Genomic DNA, 18543 nt, shown 5'->3' on the forward strand with positions numbered 1-18543 from the left:
ATGAGTGAGGGGAGGGGTAAAAAGGGGGCGAGTAAGAGGAGGGGGCAAAGGAGGGAATGAATGGGGGGAATGGGATGCGAGTAATTAACCTTGGTCATTAGTGGCAGCACGGGGGGTTAAACAAAACCAACAGGGATGGTGTTATGGGTGTAAAAGAGCACTTTAAGGGCTCCTCCGTGTGTTTCTCTATGCACCTGTGTATGTATATATATATATATGTGTGTGTGTATATCCATACACCTGAGAACCCAAGAGGGCCAGCAGCCTTCACGTCAGAACAGGTTAGCCAGTCTCATCTGACCCTTGGGAAACAGATCATTGAAGGAAATACAGGAAATAATTGAAAGAAATAAATAATTGAAGGAAAGACAGGAAATTAAAAGGCCATGCTACAAAGAATCCCCTTATTACAGAGCCTTGGAATTATTGGAAAATACCTTGGAGATGACGGAGTCCAACCCTTTAGTCTGGATTTCCCTCTCCCTCCTGTCTGCATTGTCTTCTGTTAATAGTCTTGGATGTGCCTGTTGTTTCCCCAGACACTGTTTGAGAACAGGTTTAGCAGCAGCTTTGTGTGCGTGGTTGTGTAGTTAAGCCTACAGATCTAAAATCCGTATTTGCCCAAATAGAGATTGAGTTTAACCAGTCAGAAAAAAAAAAGTAAGCCTAAATGGCCTAAAATTTTTGAGGCAAAACATCTGGGAGGTTTTTGATAGTGACCAGAGCTGGAGGCAGAACAGTGGCTTTAATCCCACACAGCAAGAACAAATGTGTATATTTATATTTTCCGTGCTTTAATTAATTCCTAAAGTGCCACAGTTTGCAGCAGCACTGTGTGTTGTTTATCATTCTCAGCCCCAACATCAGTTTTACAGTGAGGCACAATGAACACATATGGACTTGGTGTCCATCCTCACACAGATACACTTTAAACACAACGTTTCTGGAAATTTCCAGCCCCGTAAGTCACTGTAATGCATTTTTATTGCACCTGAAGTCGTACACACACACAGAGGAACGTGTATTACTGCAATGGTTTATGGATCTGGGAAGCAAGTGAACCAACAGAGCCTTGGAGACAATTAAAGTTAGAGAATGTGGAGCTACACAGAATCACAGTATTTAAATAATTAGCATTTTAAAGAGGGAATCAGCCCTGATGGTTCTGCATCATTACTGAGCACAAGCATCTCCTGCCCTGTTTTAAGAAACTTGGGTAAGTCTTTGAGGAAAGAACTTTTACATCTAAAAAGAATTTTCAAGAAAGCAGAGAGTGCCATTGCACAATTTTACCTTTACAAATATAAACCAGGAAGATGTAAAGAACACAAAGGGTCAAACTTTTTAGGGGAAAACCACACTTTTTTTGCAATTACTGACGCAGAATCCAGGCTTCCAGGCTGCTACTAAACACTTATACATTCCCTGGATGGGAAAAGCAGGACCTCTGATATTAAAATATAAAAATATACTCGGTTAGAAGTTAATAAAAATAAAAGTTTTGAGGAGCGAGACAATTCTATGTTGGGACGGATGCTCCATGTGCTGATGGGAGTGCATCAGGAATCCTACCAGTCTAAACTGGGGGTTCCCAACCCACTTGGGATGTCCATACACACCCCTAAGGTTACTGGAAAAAGGGGCTTTTGTCCATACACATCCCTTGGGTTGCTGGAAAAAGGGTGGTGAATCCCTGAAACTCAAATCTATCCTTGGAGCTGGGATTTTTGAAGAGATGAGACCACAACAGCACCTGAAGTAACAGAGATGAGAGTTTCTATTTCTTGCTGTGTTGTGACTTCAAGTCATGCTCTTAGTTAATTTTAATATTTTGGGGATATTCTTTATATTAGGATTAAAAATTAAAACGAGGCACTGATAGCTTATGACGTGTTTGAATCAGGGTGCCCAGAGCTTTGGTTTTCAGGGCTTGACATCAGCAGCCAAGGGAAGGAATGACTTCCTTTACAATAAAATGGTTTATCCTCTGCATTTTAAGGATAAATGAACATATAAAGGGTGAGATGACTAATTCAGTGGCATAACTTCATTTCAGAGGAGTTGAATGTTGATATAAATGTTCTATTACACAATTTAGGCCAACCACTTAAAATTCCTGCCTTGTGGTCTGGAATCAGAGCAAACTATCACTTAAATCTGTGGAACTTGTCTCTCCATGCTGATTTTGACCTCAAAAATATTCTAAAGATTTCTTTTAAACCCGAAATAATAATAATAATAAAACATAAAGAGAAGTTTAGTGGTTGTCTTGAGGCGTAGTCTTTGGATGAAGAGCTAAGAAACCAAATTCAAACCCAGAGCGCTTTCCTTGCTTGTTTTTCTCTGGCCTCCTGAAAGAAATGATTTTGGCAGTTTTGCTTTAAGTTAACCAACTCCTAATTCTGAATGCAGCATTAATTAAGATACTCAGTATTAATCAGAGGAGCATTCCTCCCATAGTCACACCCCCAACAAAACCTCTCCTCCCAAGGCAGAGCCAGCTTGTCAGGGTTACTTTATAGACAGTTGAGATTTTGGTGCTTGCTCAGGAGCTCCTTGACCAGCGTCTCTAGGGAGAAGAGGTGCTCATCCACATCCTCTGGCACCAGGTTCCTGACGGAGTTGGCCAGCTCAAAGAGATATTCCGTGTTCCTGCCGCTGGGCCCGGCGGCGCCCAGGATCTGGCGCGCGATGTCCTCCAGCGGCGCGGGGCCCAGGTAGTTGGGGTTGTCGCAGGTGCCGATGTACAGCAGCACGTCGAAGGGCTGCACCGACGTGTCCTTGGGGTAGAAGATCACCGTGGTGGTCCTGTAGCCTCCCTTCTCCCGGAAATCCAGGTAGGCCTTCACTTCTCCTTCCTTCCCAGCCGGCAGTCTGTAGGCGACGCCCCACACGCAGCCCTGAATTGGCCGGGGAGAGTTGGTTAAAAGGATGAAAGGGAATCGGTGCATTCAGGTGCAAAACCTGACTTTTCTGCCCTCCTGCTGCTTTTTGCGTTGTTTGTAAGAATCCCAAAATAAAATGGTTGCTTTATTCAGGCAATTATCAGTGAAAACTGGTAACTGTGAAACTGTGACATTACCAGTGAAAACTGGTAACTCTTTCTGCTAATGCTGAGGTTTTTCTAACAGAGCAATTTCTTGTTTTGTTAACATTTGGAGTAGCAAATAGCCCCTTTGGTAGCGACCAAAGCCTTAATCCCACACAGCAAGAACAAATCTATGTATTTATATTTGCCATGATTTAATAAATTCCTAATGTGCCACAGTTACAGGCCACTAAGGACACAGAGTTTCTCCCTGACCTCGTAAAATTTATGTCTGAAAATGACAGATTTAAATAATGCTGAATTTGAAGGAATTTTGATCAGGAGCCTTTTGTTTAGTGACAGTTTGGCAAGGACCTGAGGGTCCTGTTACACACCTGAACTGGTGTGGTGTGCTGAGATACCTTCACATTCTGGTTAAACCTTGTGAAGCTGAACTTAAAGCAATTACATTTATCATTCAGTGTTGATATCAAATCACATACATTTGATATATCTTTATATCAAATTCTGCATCTCACAACTGTATAGGCAAAGTGACTATTCCAGAATATACTTTAAAGTATCTCTGTGGTAATAATAGACCCAAACTACTTCTTACTACTTTATATTGATTATCTGAAACAATCGAGATTTACACCATTGGTGTAACTCTGGGAAACACTGAGAGAACTTTTCCCTAAAGATAATTGTAGAAAAGCAAAAATTAATGAGTGGAAATGCAACAGGACATTCTGTATAACAGTACTGTACCTCAGCATCTTCAACCAGGGTCACAACTCTTCCAGGCTAAAATTTAAAAGAAGAAATTATCATTCAGTCAGAAGCTTTAAATCATGAGCAAAACCAAACCAAAATCAGAAAAAAACAAGGGGCAGGAATGAAACACTCAGAGAACTAATCCAGCACAATTCCAGTAAGGTCCAGATCCAGTGTAAGTATTTTCAGAGAGTAGCTTTTGGTGTGTACTAGATAAAATAAACAAAATGTTAAATTCTGGGATGGACAGTGCCTGTGGCACAAAAATTAAAGGCAGCCAGAAAGGGGGAGGGTATGAATGTCCTTGCTTTAGACATGCTGTCCAGACTCTGCTGCAGTTCAAAACAGTGACAATTGACAATCCAATAACAGTGATAATTAATTAAGAGTTTCACTGATGTAAAACTATCCTCAAGGAGCTCTTGGAGCCTCACTGGATGGAGGGAGAATACCTTGCAAATGGCTTTTTTCCCCCAGCAAGTTAATTCTTGTAGGAAAAAGTAAGAAGCCAGTTTGTAAATACTGAAAATAAAATAGTTGCACTTTATTGTATAAAGCTTTTAAATCATAAAACCCTATGTTGAACAGTTTAAAATTGCTGCTTTTGGCATCACATCAGTTCATTGACATCAAAAGTTCTCTCCCAGCATGAGCCATTTATTCCAGATCTGACTGATAAAATAAAGCAACAAAGCTACGTGAACACTAAATGATTCCTACTTCCTGAGGAGCAACGAGTCTCTTCCCATGATACATTAAATATAACTTCGGTGTTCCTTGTGGAATGGTTTTTTTCCATAGCCATTGGTAGTTCTCTGACTTGTGCACTCGCAGTGAGCCACAAAGATTTTTGTGAATTACGGATTAAAGAGACATTCTGTGGTGGAAATCAACTTTCCTGTCCTTGCTAGGAGTGCCTGTAACTGTAGCCTAAATTGATTGAATTTCATTTAAATCTAATTCGATTTAATATGAAGGGCAGTACTGAGGAGAACTTCACGAAGGCTGTGTTTGCCTAAGGAAGGGCAGGGTATTTCGTTAATTGCTTTCCTGAGTCCTTGTCTTGCCTGGGATTACCCAAAACAAACATTAAGAAACAAATCACTGAACACTTATCGATCAGAGGAATTAATTACTCTTTGTACTACTGGGAATAACCCTCTGGAAAGATTTTTAAAATACAGCTAACATGTAATTTGCTGTATATTTGTAAGAACTGTTTTTTTCCTCGTCGCTGTTCTTTAACCTGTGTCAGTGGTGGCTCAAGCTGTGTTATCTTTGAGCTCCGTGCAAGTTATTTCACGGTGTTTGAAGTTCTAACGAGTGTTATTTACATGTGGATGAAGCCTTCCACAAGGCAAGCGGTGTTATTTTAAAAAATCTCGATGCTTTTACTCTTTTCAAGCAGGTTTACAGTGGAATTTACCTGGGCGCAGGTTATACCTTTTCATTAACTACCCCCGTGGCTTAAAAACATATGAGATTGGGAATGCTTACTTGGAATTTCAGTTTATTTTTCTCGATGAGGTTTTTCTCTCCTTTTCCAAACTGTGAAGAATTTTAGAACTTTTAGGTATTTCCTAATCCATGAATTTTCACCTTTTTCAGTTAAAATACAGCGGGGGGGGGGGGGGGGTTATTTAGTGATTCTGGCTTTTCTCATTCCCTGTGCACACCCGTCCCTCACCGAGGGGTTTTTTAACGCCCTAGAAATGCCAAATGCGGGCATTTCTGAGCCCCGTTCGAATGTCGTGGCGTTGTTCGCGGCTTTCTCGCAGCCCTTGCGGGCAGCTCCGGGGCAGGGGCAGGGCCCGGGCCCGACGCGGCGGCCGCGCTCCCCCCGGCCCCGGCTCACCTTGCCCGGCACGCCGCGGTGGTCGGTGCTGCCCTGCCAGAAGCGCCGGCTGTAGCCGCGGATTCGCCCCACCAGCTTCTCCTGGTAGGGGAAATCCACCTTCCAGATGAGGGAGCCGTAGCCGAACACCCACATGGCGGCCCGGCCCGGCCCGGCCCGGCGGGGCCTGCGCAGAGCCGCGGGGCGGCCCCGGGGCGGCCGCGGAGCGTGGCGGGGAGCGGCGCTGCCGGGGAGCCGTTCATCGGCCCGGCCTCACCAACCTCCCAAAAACCACAAAGCATCTCCTCCCAGCGCCCGCCCAGCCCCCGCATCACGTCCTGCAGACATCCCCCCCGAAAATCAGCTCGCCCCAAAATCCTCACAGCCGCCCCTGCCCTCGAAGCCCACAAGGAATCACCCCGCAAACCCATAAACGACAGTCCCTCTGGTGCCTTGGGTTTTAGCTTTTTTGTTTTTCAGAATCTCTGCTGCTTAGTGTGTAACTCCAAAACTTCATATTAGGTGTTAGTAATAAGTGCATATTATATTATTGGCTCTTCGCAAATATTAAAATGAATGCTGTATGTATAATGTTGGAAAACTTTGCTAAATGAATATAGTATCTTTTAGTTTTACTATTAACAAAACTTAAAAATAGTAGTGTGATAAATATATTTTTCTTGGACTATAACATAATGATGTAAAAAGTTTTTGTTCGTGTAACTAACTCAGAGACTGGTAAAAAAAAATAATAAAAAAATTCTTCACATTCTTAGATTATCCTATCTGAATGAAGGCGGGTGACAAACACCAAAACTAAAACAAAACAAAACAAAAATTATTAATCTCTGTTATCAAGGAATACACCAATAAGAAAGAGCCACAAGAAAAAAAGAAAGTAAAAATGCTGATTTACAGGCTGGGGGCGGTGATTTTGAATTATGCAGAAAGGTCTATAAATATACAGCAAGTTAGTGCATTTAACAAAGTCTTCTCTAATTTAAACCTGCCCTTGGCTAGATGCCAAGCATCCAGCCGTTGTAACCTTTTGATTACTGTCTCTCATTGTCTTTTATTAAACTTTTTAAAATCTACTAAAAAATTAAACTTAGTTTTTCGCAGTAAATTCTCATCACAGGGTAGTTAAACAAAACAATTCAATTTTTAGCTAGAGAATCAAGGACAACTGGTACTCAAAAAGCAGAAACAACAGTGAGGGAGAGGGGGCTGAGACTTTATAGCCTGGGGTTGTAGTTGGATAATTGACCCCAATATATAGATAAATCAAATTTTATAAAAGTGTAAAAACTCGTGACTGAGATTAATCTTGGATTAGATTGGAGTGTAGCCTCTGCCAGGCTCTTGCACTGCCCAAGGTGTCTCCTTTCATTAAATACCTGGTTTATTCCTTTTGCTCTGTTCCAGGTCAGCCTTTCCAGGCAACGGATCCTCCAACTCAACCCCCCCTTAAATTCCCAAACACCTTCCAAACACCCACCTCCAAAACAACCATCCCCCAAAATCCGTGAACGACCTGCCCCAAGCCACCCCAAGCAACCACTTCCCCCTAGCCCTCTCAAACCACCATCAAACCCTACAAACTGTTATAAATACATATTATAAAATTGGTTTTTTTGCAAATATTAATATAAATACTATATGTATAATGTTGAAATATCTTTGCTGTAAACAATATAATTTTTATTTCTGCTGTTAACAAAGCTGAAACGTGGTAGTGGGATAGCTAATATATAGATATGCTTGTAATTAAGCTGCCTGTTTAGTTAAAACAACATCCAGTAAACATATAATAAAAACCCTGCTACTAATATGCCAACTATCAGCACCTGCTGTCTAAAAAAATTGTAGACCAGAGCCCAAACTAAAAGTAATAATAAGAACAGACTAAAAACATGGATGCTCTAAAAAGGCGGGCCCAAAAAGTGCCCATGCTACACAGTTGCTAAAATATGTAAACTAGCTTATAAAAAAGTTTAAATGTGCACAATAGCTTATAAATATACAGCAGACTAATGTAATTTAAAAAATATTTTAAAATTAAGAATAGTAAGAACCAAGAACCCAGCTGTTATTTGTCTACTATTGTTTTTTATTAAACTTCTTAAAATTTTCCTAAAAAAATAAACCTTGTTTTTCACGAAACCAAACCAAATAAAATCCTCCTCGTATCTATATTGTACCATCACACATCTCTTTTTTTTTTTTCTTTTCCTCCTCCTGCAGAGTTCCATGCCAGGGATGGATTTCACAGAAGCCTATTCCGACCGGTGCTCGGCCGTGGGCCTTGCAGCCAGAGAAGGGAACGTCGAAATCCTGAGGGAATTGATTGATCGCGGGTACAGCATCGATGTCCCCGATAACAGGAGGTGGCTGCCCATCCACGAAGCAGCAGCTCACAATTCCAGTGAGTGCCTGAAGCTGCTCATTGACACAGGTAAGGGAAAACCTCATGGGAAATAGCGTGGCTTTCTCTGCTGAATTACCCTGTCATAGAAAATACGAGTTACATAGATTTATCCTGTCATTGTTTGGGGGTGTCAGGAAAATGAATCCACATACACCAGAGGTTTGTGTCCCGAAAGGAGACAGAGGAGTCCTTTTTCTTTATTTGAATAAAGGGAGAGGCCATGGGGCATTCCCCTGGGATCTCTCAAAGTTTTGGAAGACGCAGCCTCCTTTTTATCCTAATTTCCCATCCACATTTCCCTCTCTCTTTCCCCATTGGCTGAGGTACTTGAGAGGCACAGATTTCCCAGAATGACTGATACCTAAGATTCCCTTCTAATGTATAACCCTCCCTTTTAATTTTTAATTCTTACAGAATTCATGGCTGTTCCCCATTGCTTCTTTCATCTTTCAATATCCAGTTTCATCGATCAGCAAACCTACACTTTGTTCGTAAAGGCAAATATCTTTTTTCCATTCGTCAATCAGTGGAATCAATCCCATTGTTTCTTTTATCTCTCAGTGCTAGCCTTATCTACCAGCAGACCCACAGCCTGTTTGTAAAGACAAATCCCTCATTCCTCTCGGGGTAACTCAAATAACCTTTATTTTCTTAAAATGACTCTATTTTGTAATTCACTGCCAAATACCCCTTTTCCCCCCTGATAATGCCCCTCTGCAGCTCGAGCTCAGGACTACATCCACTCGAGGACGTTCGAGGGGCTGTGTGCTCTGCACCTCTCGGCCCGTCACGGCTCCGTGGAATGTCTCCGAGTTCTCCTGGAAGCTGGGGCTGACCTCGACAACGTCACCACCGAATCCGCCACCACCCCGCTCTTCCTAGGTGACACAAACTTCCCTCCAGTCCCACGGTTTGAGCTCACCACTTAAAACTCAAGTTTCTCCGAGTTTAAACTCACCAGGGTTTAAATCTTCCTTGCCTGCCACGTTGCATCTTTTTGTAGCCTTAAATACCAGGATTTAGACTCAGAGATGGAGTGGGTGTGGCAATAACCTTTTGTTTGTGGGTAAATCTGCTTCAGGCAGTGTTTACAAACAAAATTATGAAAGCAAGCTGGTTTTCTGCATCAAGCACAGAAAAATTAGTGGAGGATTGTGTCTGTATGAGGCTGTTTCAAAGCCTTTTTGATTTTTGTAATTCCTCCCTAATTCTTATGTAAAAAGACTTGTTTTTGACATTCCTGGTTTGGCAATTAAGGTCCATTATTTTAGCATTTTTTCTATGATTTATGTTTGACCTAATTGCTTAAAACCTCTGTTACAGTCAATCCCTAGGGTCTAAATCATCTGATTAAATACATTTATTGATTTACTTGCCTCTGTACCCAGACATCATGGGTGCCATGTTACCTTTATTTCCAAGTCTTTTCCAAGTTTGGGGGAATCTTGGCATCATTTCCATCCTCCAACACTGTTTTGGGAATATAAAAATAAAAGGCAAGTAAGAATATAATGGACAAGTTCAAAGGAATTATGATTATTGTTTCAGGAAGTTGGCAGTGAGAGCTTTAGAGTTTTAAACCCCAAATATTTATGTTATTTCTTTTTAAAACTCGTCAATAAGATTTTTAAAAATTTTTCTTTTCTTTTTTTTTTTATCATTATTACTGTTCCATGGAAGCTGTTGAAAATAGACACCCAGAGGTTGTCAAGTTTCTGCTCCACCATGGAGCAAATGTTGAAGGTTCTCATTCTTGGTCTGGATGGAATTCTTTGCACCAAGCTTCCTTTCAGGTAACCTATGAGCACATCCTGTAATTTTGGTGTATTCTGGGGGATAATTTTATTTAATAATTACTGGATTTTTGTCAGGTAATTTTTTCCTAACCTACCCTAGCAGTCATAAGCTTGTGCTTAGAAATATGTTGGCTTAATGGTTCTAACACACACAAACGAGTTTATCACATAAATGGGCTAAAGTGATCAATTTGAACTTGCCTAATTTCTTTTACCATTAATTTTAAGTGCATCTTCAGAATATTGAATATATTGTGGGTTTTATTATTTCTGGAAGACGTAGGGAAAAACAGGTTATGCCATTTCCTCTCTTTCCTGCTGGTTTAAGAATAAAAACATTTATTTCAGGGTTCCACTGACATAATGCAAATGCTCCTGGAGAAAGGGGCCAGCAAGGACTGTCAGGATGACTTTGGAATTACCCCCCTGTTTGTGGCTGCTCAGTATGGTCAGCTGGAGAGTCTGCAGCTGCTTCTGTCCCACGGTAACCACCAGCCTTCATTTCCCTTGCTGTGCTTCCATCAGCTCCCACTAAACGCAGTTTTCGCTCTGCTCTTGCAGGTCGAATGTTAGAGGTTTGAACTTGCTGAGTTTGAAGCCACCCCGTGAAAAATGATGTTTTGTTTTGTGTCAGGTGCAGATGTCAACTGCCAGGCCAAGGACAGGGCCACCCCCCTGCTGATTGCTGCACAGGAGGGACACCTGTACTGTGTGAAGATGCTGCTGGCTGCAGGGGCAGACCCAAACCTCTACTGCAATGAGGATAACTGGCAGTTACCCATTCATGCAGCAGCTGAGATGGGCCATGCAAAGTAGGTGGTTGCAGAAGGTCCTGGGCACACAAGTCTGATCCTCAAAGGAGGAAGTTCAGCCCTAAAAGGGAGAAAAATTCAAACTGATCTGCAGTTCAGAGATTCTGATTGTTTTTGTATTTAAAATGTCTCTTAGTGGTTTCTTCCACATTGACAGGGAGTAGGTTTAGATGAAATATTAGGGAAAAATCCTTCCCTGTGAGGGTAGAGAGGCCCTGGCACAGGTTTTCCAGAGAAGCTGTGGCTGCCCTATCCCTTTAAGTATTCCAGACTGGGTTGGACGGGGCTTGGAGCAACCTGGGATAGTGGAAATGTCCTTACCCATGGCAGGGAGTGAAACTGGATCACCTTTAAAGTCCCTTCCAACCCCAACCAGTCTGTGATTGTATGATTTTTAATTCAGCATCTAACCTGGGTATGATCCATAGCCTAATGAATTTAGAGGGTTTTCCACAGTGCTGAAGCAGATCTCAATTCCCTCTGTGGCCATATTACTTTTCCATTTAAAAATACAAATAACTGTATTATACACGACTTGAACAGCTGCTAATTAGAATACTCTATTAAGCAGCAGAAGTAATTACGTACAAATATTGAATTAGCTGGACCAGCCAGAAAAAGCCTCAAAATCGTTTCTTTAATCTTTCCAGAGATACATTTATAGCTTTGTCCAATTTCAGAAATACAAGTCAGTTCCACGGCAGAGAGCCAAGAGTGGAAAGAAGTTTTGGGAGTAGACTACTGGGGAGAAGGATCTCTCAGGAAACTCCATGATTCACACATGGACAGCACTTAAATACATAAATGATGATACATCACTGGCAACTCTTACGCAGCACCAGTAAGTTCCAGTAGCAAAGGAACTGGTGTTTGTCACTAATGTAATGTGGCCTGGGGTGTGAGCTGTAAACAGAATGATTTTTCTGTTTCACAGAACTAAGAATTAATTTCATTTGCAGCTCATATTTCCAGTTTGCTTCCGAACTTCCTTGGGGTTGGGATTTAATGTAGTGGTGTTCTGTTACTATAAAAAGAATCATTGGGTAGTAGGAAGTAGCTGTCCCTGGTTTGGTTTAACATACTTCTTTCCAGCCCAAATCCATCCCAAAGCACAATGTTTGCCAGAGGTCTGTGTATGGAATGACAAAACTGCAAATTCAAGAGTGAAAAATTTTCTTCAAAATCTGCAAGAACCCTGTGGAAGAATGACTGATGACTGTGTGTTTTAGATTAATCATTGCATAAGATCAGAAAAGAGTGGTTTTAAATACCTGCAGGATACTGGAGCTGCTGATTCCAATCACTGACCGGGTCTGTGACAAGGGCAAGGGCAAAGTGAGCCCGGTGTACTCGGCGCTGTACGGCGGGGACAGGGAGTGCCTGGAAATGCTGCTCGGACAGGGCTTCAGCCCAGATGCTCAGGAGTGCCTGGACTTCGACTGCAGGTCCCCCATGTGCATGGTCTTCCAAAAGCAGTAAGCAAACCTCTCCTCTTTTGAGGTTATTCATAATCATGTTTGCTTTAATTAACTTTAAATGTGTAGTTTCCCGCCTTCCTCCCTCATCTGCTGCCTATCATCTAATATTTTTCCAGAATTCTAGTGTGTTTCCCCTTTGCAGACACTCCTTATTAATATTCCTCCTTGGGAATATTAATGTGGAGTCCTGGAATGTGACTCATGTGCTGCACCAAGGGAAACATCTTCAAAAACGGCTTTTGAATCCTCTCAGATTTTAACAGATGATTTCTTTGTATGTGGATTGAAATTTATTTGTGGCCTAGATGCTGCCATTTAAATTAATGAGGTTTGTTGGTAGTGAGTTTAGTTTGTGGCCTGCTCCTGGGAAGTTGCTTTTAAAAATCCTTGGACACCATTTTTCCCTTTCTGTCCTGGTGATGCTTTATAATAATAAATAATTTAGGAAGGGGTGCAGAGCAGGTGATTGCTCTGTGAACGAGGCAGGTAACACGTCACCACTTCTATGGGGTGATGTGCCATCTAATCCTAAAAGGCAGCACCAGTCTTAGTCTCAGTCCTTATCCTATTACCTTGTTGCAGTGGGTGACGATAAAAGGATTTTAATAAAAGCATTTTAAAATGCTTTATTGCAGGCAGATGTAAAAAGTGCTAGGTGTTTTCTGAGGGAAAGCTCATGGGATGCCCTGTTCCTTCTGCTGCTCACAGGTATTATCAGTTCATCGATGTTCTGCTGAAATATGGGATCACCCTGCGTGGGATTAACCTGGCACACTGCCTGTGCCATAAGAAGTTTGCTCTGTTCCGGCGCTTCCTGAGGCTGGGCTGTTCCCTGCCCTCGGGGGAGGAATTAAGAGACTTCATCCACTACAGCAGCATGGTGGAGAAGGAATACAAAGAATGGCTGCCCTGCCTGCTCCTGGCTGGCTTCAACCCCGTGAATTTCATGTGCAGGTTCTGGTAAGCAAGGGAGCCTTGTCTCTATTTACTTAAACATCCCATGCTGATGTGCGAAGCTGCTACTGAATGAGGGCTTTCACAGGATGGCCCTTGATAATCAGTTGCCACCATCAGGAACAGGAGGGGTTGTGGAAAGTCTGAAATAAATCATTCAGAGTCACGTCTGGAGGCAGTACAACAGTTTTGTTTAGGAAGAAAGCCAGACTGGGAATTGCTTTCCTCCAGGGTAGCAATAAGGCATCGCTTCCCAAACTTATATTGAACATCTATAATTAACCCACAAATTTAGCTGCGAATTGTGCCTGTAATACTTTAAGAGAGCCGTGGAAAGAAGAAATTCCAATGGGAGAAATAGGTCAGGAGGGATGGGAAACAAATGGGAAGTGAAGCTGGGCCAAGTCTGGGAGGAGAGGAAACGGATGCAGTTTGAGACTGTTTTGTTTAACACAATATGGCAAAAATTCCAGTTAGATTTTTTTATTATTATTATTATTGAAGTTTTTCCACATAATAAATAACGGCTTGGTGATGTTTTATATTTAATTGGGCACTTCAGGATTAAACTTAAAGAGTTACAAAATGTTTGTATTTTCTGCAAGCTGTAGTAAACACACTACAAGTCTGCAACCCAGTGACTGAATGAATCTCACTGTCCTTGTGTATCACATGTGATGCTTTTTGGTCTTTTATTCTGTCATCTACAAATACTTTTAGAAGGTATTTTAGGGGAGTCTTTGTTACGCAGGATTTTCTCCATGGGTGAGGACGTCCTTAATTTCGTCCTGGAGTTCATGAATTGGAGCAGACTTCCTCCAATTGTGGAGCAACACTTTTCCCAATACAAGGAGAAGTTCACTTGGAATTCCAAGAGCCATTTTGGTAAGGAATACAGGCAGGAAAATAATGTCTCCATGTATCCAGCCTCCAGGCTGTAGGTGGGAAGATTTAGGAGAAGATGACAATACGATTTAGTTATGTTTTATTTTTCTAATTTGATTTGTATTTCCAATGAGGAATCTGTCCTGTTTTGTAAGCATTGAACAGTAATTAAATACAAACCATAAAAATCAAAGACAACCAAATGTGACCAGCCAAAAAGATTCATTTGGTTGTGCAGTAATTTTTGATAGTCCAGCCTTCAGAAAAGCAGGTCATGTGTTATGTGACTGAAAAACTGCACTTAGGTGTCTTTGTTAATGATTCCTTTCAAAGAAAATTCTTCTTTAAAAGGGTCTGTAATAATTTCTGAGTTGTCCAAGTGATAATGTCATTTAATACTTCCTTTAGGGTGGTTTAAGCTAATGAGGCTGTTTTTGGAGTTTTTAAAAAAAAGGGGGTTATTTGGGGAAATTGAGACGAGTTTCTCTCTTTATTTCCTTTTTTATTAGCAAATATATTTGTGTAGTGAGAGCTGCTGTGTGTTTGACTTGAGGTTCCCTTTTCCAGCCTCCCTCCCTCCCCTGTCCCACCTGTGCCGCCTGGAGATCCGGTCCTTGCTGGGGAGCGAGCGGCTGCGCTCGGAGCGCGCCGTGCGGGACCTGCCGCTGCCAGCCTGCCTGCAGGACTACCTGCTCTACCTGGATGTGCTGCGAGCCAGCTCTATCCCAGACCTGCAGGATTCCCTGGAGCAGGAAGCTCCTTCCAGTCATGCTGAGGGACACCAGTAACACCAGTGCTCCGTGCCCGGACTCCGCAGCTGCAGGTTTTGTAATGGGAAGCAGGAGACAGGGGAGGAGAGCTGCTGTAAATGTCTGTTGTAATCATTCTTTTCAGACTGTAGTTTATACTACATCTAGGAAATTTCCTATGAGTTCTATGGTTTACTTGTTTAGAATTTGTTGTAGCTTTGCAAGCGAATATTTTCTGTTTCTTTTCTAACTCTTAGGGAGTAAAATGAGCTTGTTCAGTGAACACAGCTTACAGAGTAGTCACAAGCTGTCAGTTGACACTTTATTCCAAATACAGCATTTACCAAATGAAACCATCTGAAAGTCAAGGAACACAATCTTGTGTCATTGTAATGAATTTGTGTTGGGGAGGGATGGAGCTGAACCAGAGAAAGGCAAATTACATAAGAAAGGAGATTGTTTGCTGAAGGAACAGTTGGTTTTTTTTTAGTCCCTTCTCTTGGTGTCAATATTTGGCAGAATGTCAGAGTTGGAGGCTTGGGACCTGTGCCCAGTCCCTCCCCTTGCATAGCCCCCAAGCAAGGCAGGAAATGTCCCAGCAAAATCCCTCCTGTGGTGAAGTGCAAAAGGACCTGCTGTTCCTGTGGCCTGGGCACAGGGCTGGGGCAGGGACACCTTGGGAAGACAGCAGGGTCTTTCACACTGGGAGAGCCCTTGTCCTGCAAAGGTGAATCCGGTGCTGCCAGGATCACTGGTAGTAGATGCTGAAGGCGTGGAGGATGTACAGGAAGGTCGTGAGGAAGGCAAAGAACTGCAGGGAGAGAGGAAGAAGAGGAAGGGTCAGCTGGCAGAGTCAAACCCCATCTCCTCCCAGTGCTCTCCCAGCCTCAAAGGAGAGGCAAAGCCTCAGCTTTTCCCATGATCCAGGAGCATCGGGCTGTCAGTGAACGGGTGGATTGAGAAGCTGACACTAGCTGCACGACCCACAGAGGGGAGGAGCTGCAGCTCTGCCCAGTGCCACACCGTGGGTGGCTCTGCTGTGGCTTCAGCACATGCTGCTGCCTCTGCCAGGCGGAGCTGTGTGCTCTGCAGCCTGCGGGCTGCTCTGCACTCACCGAGGCAGCACAGTTGAGTTGGTAGTTGAGTGGCGCGTTGGTGCCGAACTCAGAGTTGATGGTGGCGTTGGCCTGCAGGACAGCGGCGCTCATGTACAGAATGGCCGTGGCACCGTGGTACAAGCTGTCCTGCAAAACAAGGCAGGACTCGCTCTGTCAGTGCCCCACAGGGGGACATGCACCTGGATAGGGCTGGGACCGAGCCCTCCCAAGCAGTGATGTCACAGCAGAGTTCTCCTGGACTTCCCAGTCGAGGCAAAAGCAGGAAAGGGCTGGCGGGTCACTAGCCGTGGTGGTCTTGCACCCACACTGCTGCTGCCAACACCCCGTGTTCAATGCCCTCCTTACCAGCACTTTCCAGTTCTCGCTGTTCTTGTGGAAGCCAAGGAGGTAGACTAGGAGGAGCAGCAGGGAGATGAGGCAGGAGGTGAGGGACACGTACATCACCCATCCCTGCAGCAGCGGCAAGGAGACCGAGGTAGCAGCCACAAGGATCCACACCCAGGTCCCGCAGACCTGCCAGGGACGACCAGGCGCCTCTGATGAGCGTGGGATGAGGAAAAGCTCTTTTCCTCCCTACTTCCCTCCCAGGCTGGCCACAGCAGCCAGCAGAACTGATGCATCTTTCCCAGAGCATCCCGGCGTGACATCAAGCAAGCTGGCACCGCTTTCCCTGAACACTCATGGGAAATGAGTGTTCACACAAGAAAGGAAGGGTTTGCTGCTGCCTTCCACACAAGGAAATGTCTCACCCCGAGGGATTCGGTGGAGAAGCCACAAAATGTGCTTTTATCTGGGGAAAGTGAATGGCTGCCTCAACCCAGCCCTGCCCACTCGTGAATCTCCGGGGCTTGGAATCCCAGCACGAGGAAGTCTCCTCTCAGCTCCACGCACCAGCCTGGAGCAAGTCGCTCGCTCTGGATCCACCCAAAATATTTAATGAGCATAGAAGGCACTGGAGGTTATCAGGATGAGCTCTGTGCCATCCCAGCTGCAGCGGGTGAAAGCCCTGGGATTGCAGCAGGGAGCAGGCAGGGATTGTGTCTGTGGAGCATGGGGTGTGGGGGTTGCCAGAACCGTGCACCATGACAAAGTACACCAGCTACTAATCTTGGCCAGTCCCACTGGATGCCCTCTGGACCCAGAAGCAATTGAAAGAATCATGGAATCACACATTACGAGACACCCAATTGTCTTCAACCCCTGCTGTGACTTGATACAGAGAGCAAAATTCCCTTGATTTTGCAAGCCATTTATACATGATAACAAGAGCTGCTCATCTGCCCTGGGCGAGCCGGCAGCTCATCAGCCTTTCTCAGCCCCACAGCAGCCAGTGACCCTCACACAGGCTGTGATGGAGCTGAGTCCTCAAGCTGTCCCTAAAAACCCCGTCAGGAATGCTCTGTGCATTCAGCACAAGCTCAAAGACAAGATGTCCCTTCCCAGCAATGCTGCCTTCAGGATGGTTTTGGGGGATTTTAGCCAGGAGCGGGTGCCGGGAGGCAGCGGATGGAGGCATACTCACGATCTCCGGCAGGATGAAGGCGTAGGGGATGGTTTTGAAGACGGCGGGTCCGGAGGGCAGGGCGGGCTGCGTGGAGGCTGCAGAGGGACCCACCGAGGCCATCTCTCCTCCGCTGCCACCGCTCCGCTGGACTCCGCTGGCGCCCGCCTGCCCCGCGCCGCTCCCGTGCGGGATTTAAGGGACACGCCCGCGGGACGTAAGCACAGGAACCGGCCCGAGCTGGCACCGTGCCGCCAGCCCGGCCCGACCTGACCAACCCCTGGCACCGCCAGAGGCTGCGGCGGCTTTTGTGCATCCCACTGCCAGCCTGGATGCGACAGAGACATGGGACGGTGGGACCCCGACCCCACGCACCAATGCGAGGTCATTAGCTGGAGGGGAAAGCAAAAATCTTCCTACACCTTGCCGGAACAGAAATGTTTCCTGCGAAGAGTTGTCCTTGGCACGCTTCCAACCCTGAAATATTTTTGCTTCCACTGTTGGTGCCTCCTCCCCTTTCTGTTCAGGTTTCTGCTCCGTGGTCATGTCAGACCCCTCCACGCCCTCCAGGCACATCCAACCTTCAGAAACGAGCAGGTAAATTTTACAAACACACCAGGAGGGTTTGGCAATGTGCTCCCAAGTGCCCAGTAGAGTTTAAAGGAGAGCTGCAGGAATTTCTGCCTCCTGGCACATGCATTTTGGATTCAAGAAGCACCTCCTGGCTCATCCATTGCATTCTGCCTAGGCCCAGAACTCCTAGATAAGGGGTGGGATGAAATTCTGGTGCCCTGGTGGCCCAGAGAGGACAGAATGACCCAATTAACTCAGGCAATGGGCTACAGCAGGAGGAAGACACTGTCCCAGTGAGATATCTGCTAAGTGAGACAGGTGATACCCCAGGAACTCGGCTTCTGTGCCAAGCTCTTGCACAACACAGAGCAAAGATCAAATCCATGCCTCTTGCTTGAGCCCTTCCTAGGCTGGGGGAAGTGTTCTGTGGTATTTCTGGAGGCTCCAGTTCACAGATATTCCAGTGGGAGCTGGTTTTTGGCTCCATGCAGTGGAGGCTTTCAAAAATCTTGTTTTAAGTCTTGCCAGAAAAAACTGAGCCTGGCCTGGGCTTAAATCCCTGTGTGGCTCGGTGGCAATGTCCCCATCACCCTGCAGGAAGCACCCAGAT

At 44.6% G+C, this 18543-nt stretch overlaps 3 protein-coding genes across 3 annotated transcripts; 1 reads left to right on the plus strand and 2 right to left on the minus strand.

Annotated features, from left to right (window-relative positions):
* Positions 1–773: 773 nt before the first annotated feature.
* On the minus strand, positions 774–5843 carry CHAC2 (ChaC glutathione specific gamma-glutamylcyclotransferase 2). Its single transcript, XM_014895147.2, has 3 exons — positions 5661–5843; positions 3800–3835; positions 774–2900 (listed from the first exon to the last, which is right to left on the minus strand). Exons 1-3 carry the CDS (start codon positions 5793–5795, stop codon positions 2517–2519), a joined length of 555 nt encoding a protein of 184 aa, XP_014750633.1. The 5' UTR covers positions 5796–5843; the 3' UTR covers positions 774–2516.
* Positions 2608–15118, plus strand: ASB3 (ankyrin repeat and SOCS box containing 3). The gene is made up of 10 exons (XM_014895146.2): positions 2608–2837; positions 7884–8094; positions 8788–8949; positions 9748–9860; positions 10212–10347; positions 10498–10675; positions 11953–12150; positions 12862–13113; positions 13859–13992; positions 14560–15118. The coding sequence occupies exons 2-10, from the start codon at positions 7890–7892 to the stop codon at positions 14778–14780; spliced, it is 1599 nt and encodes a 532-aa protein (XP_014750632.2). The 5' UTR covers positions 2608–2837; positions 7884–7889; the 3' UTR covers positions 14781–15118.
* MALL (mal, T cell differentiation protein like) lies at positions 15050–17626 on the minus strand. Its single transcript, XM_014895148.2, has 4 exons — positions 17382–17626; positions 16205–16372; positions 15857–15985; positions 15050–15552 (listed from the first exon to the last, which is right to left on the minus strand). Exons 1-4 carry the CDS (start codon positions 17481–17483, stop codon positions 15490–15492), a joined length of 462 nt encoding a protein of 153 aa, XP_014750634.1. The 5' UTR covers positions 17484–17626; the 3' UTR covers positions 15050–15489.
* Between the last annotated feature and the right edge of the window lie 917 nt (positions 17627–18543).

Source organism: Sturnus vulgaris, chromosome 3 (genome assembly GCF_052056855.1).
Source record: "Sturnus vulgaris isolate bStuVul1 chromosome 3, bStuVul1.hap1, whole genome shotgun sequence".
Lineage (NCBI taxonomy): Eukaryota > Metazoa > Chordata > Aves > Passeriformes > Sturnidae > Sturnus > Sturnus vulgaris.

Coding starts and splice junctions, on each gene's coding strand:
- ASB3 (XM_014895146.2), top strand. CDS start 7,890: ATGCCAGGGATGGATTTCACAGAAGCCTATTCCGACCGGTGCTCGGCC. Junction 12,151..12,861: donor TGCATGGTCTTCCAAAAGCA/GTAAGCAAACCT, acceptor TGCTGCTCACAG/GTATTATCAGTTCATCGATG. Junction 13,114..13,858: donor AATTTCATGTGCAGGTTCTG/GTAAGCAAGGGA, acceptor TTTGTTACGCAG/GATTTTCTCCATGGGTGAGG.
- CHAC2 (XM_014895147.2), bottom strand. CDS start 5,795: ATGTGGGTGTTCGGCTACGGCTCCCTCATCTGGAAGGTGGATTTCCCC. Junction 3,836..5,660: donor ACCGCGGCGTGCCGGGCAAG/GTGAGCCGGGGC, acceptor TTTAAATTTTAG/CCTGGAAGAGTTGTGACCCT. Junction 2,901..3,799: donor CCCTGGTTGAAGATGCTGAG/GTACAGTACTGT, acceptor CGGCCAATTCAG/GGCTGCGTGTGGGGCGTCGC.
- MALL (XM_014895148.2), bottom strand. CDS start 17,483: ATGGCCTCGGTGGGTCCCTCTGCAGCCTCCACGCAGCCCGCCCTGCCC. Junction 16,373..17,381: donor CCTTCATCCTGCCGGAGATC/GTGAGTATGCCT, acceptor CGTCCCTGGCAG/GTCTGCGGGACCTGGGTGTG. Junction 15,553..15,856: donor AACTCAACTGTGCTGCCTCG/GTGAGTGCAGAG, acceptor CTCTCCCTGCAG/TTCTTTGCCTTCCTCACGAC.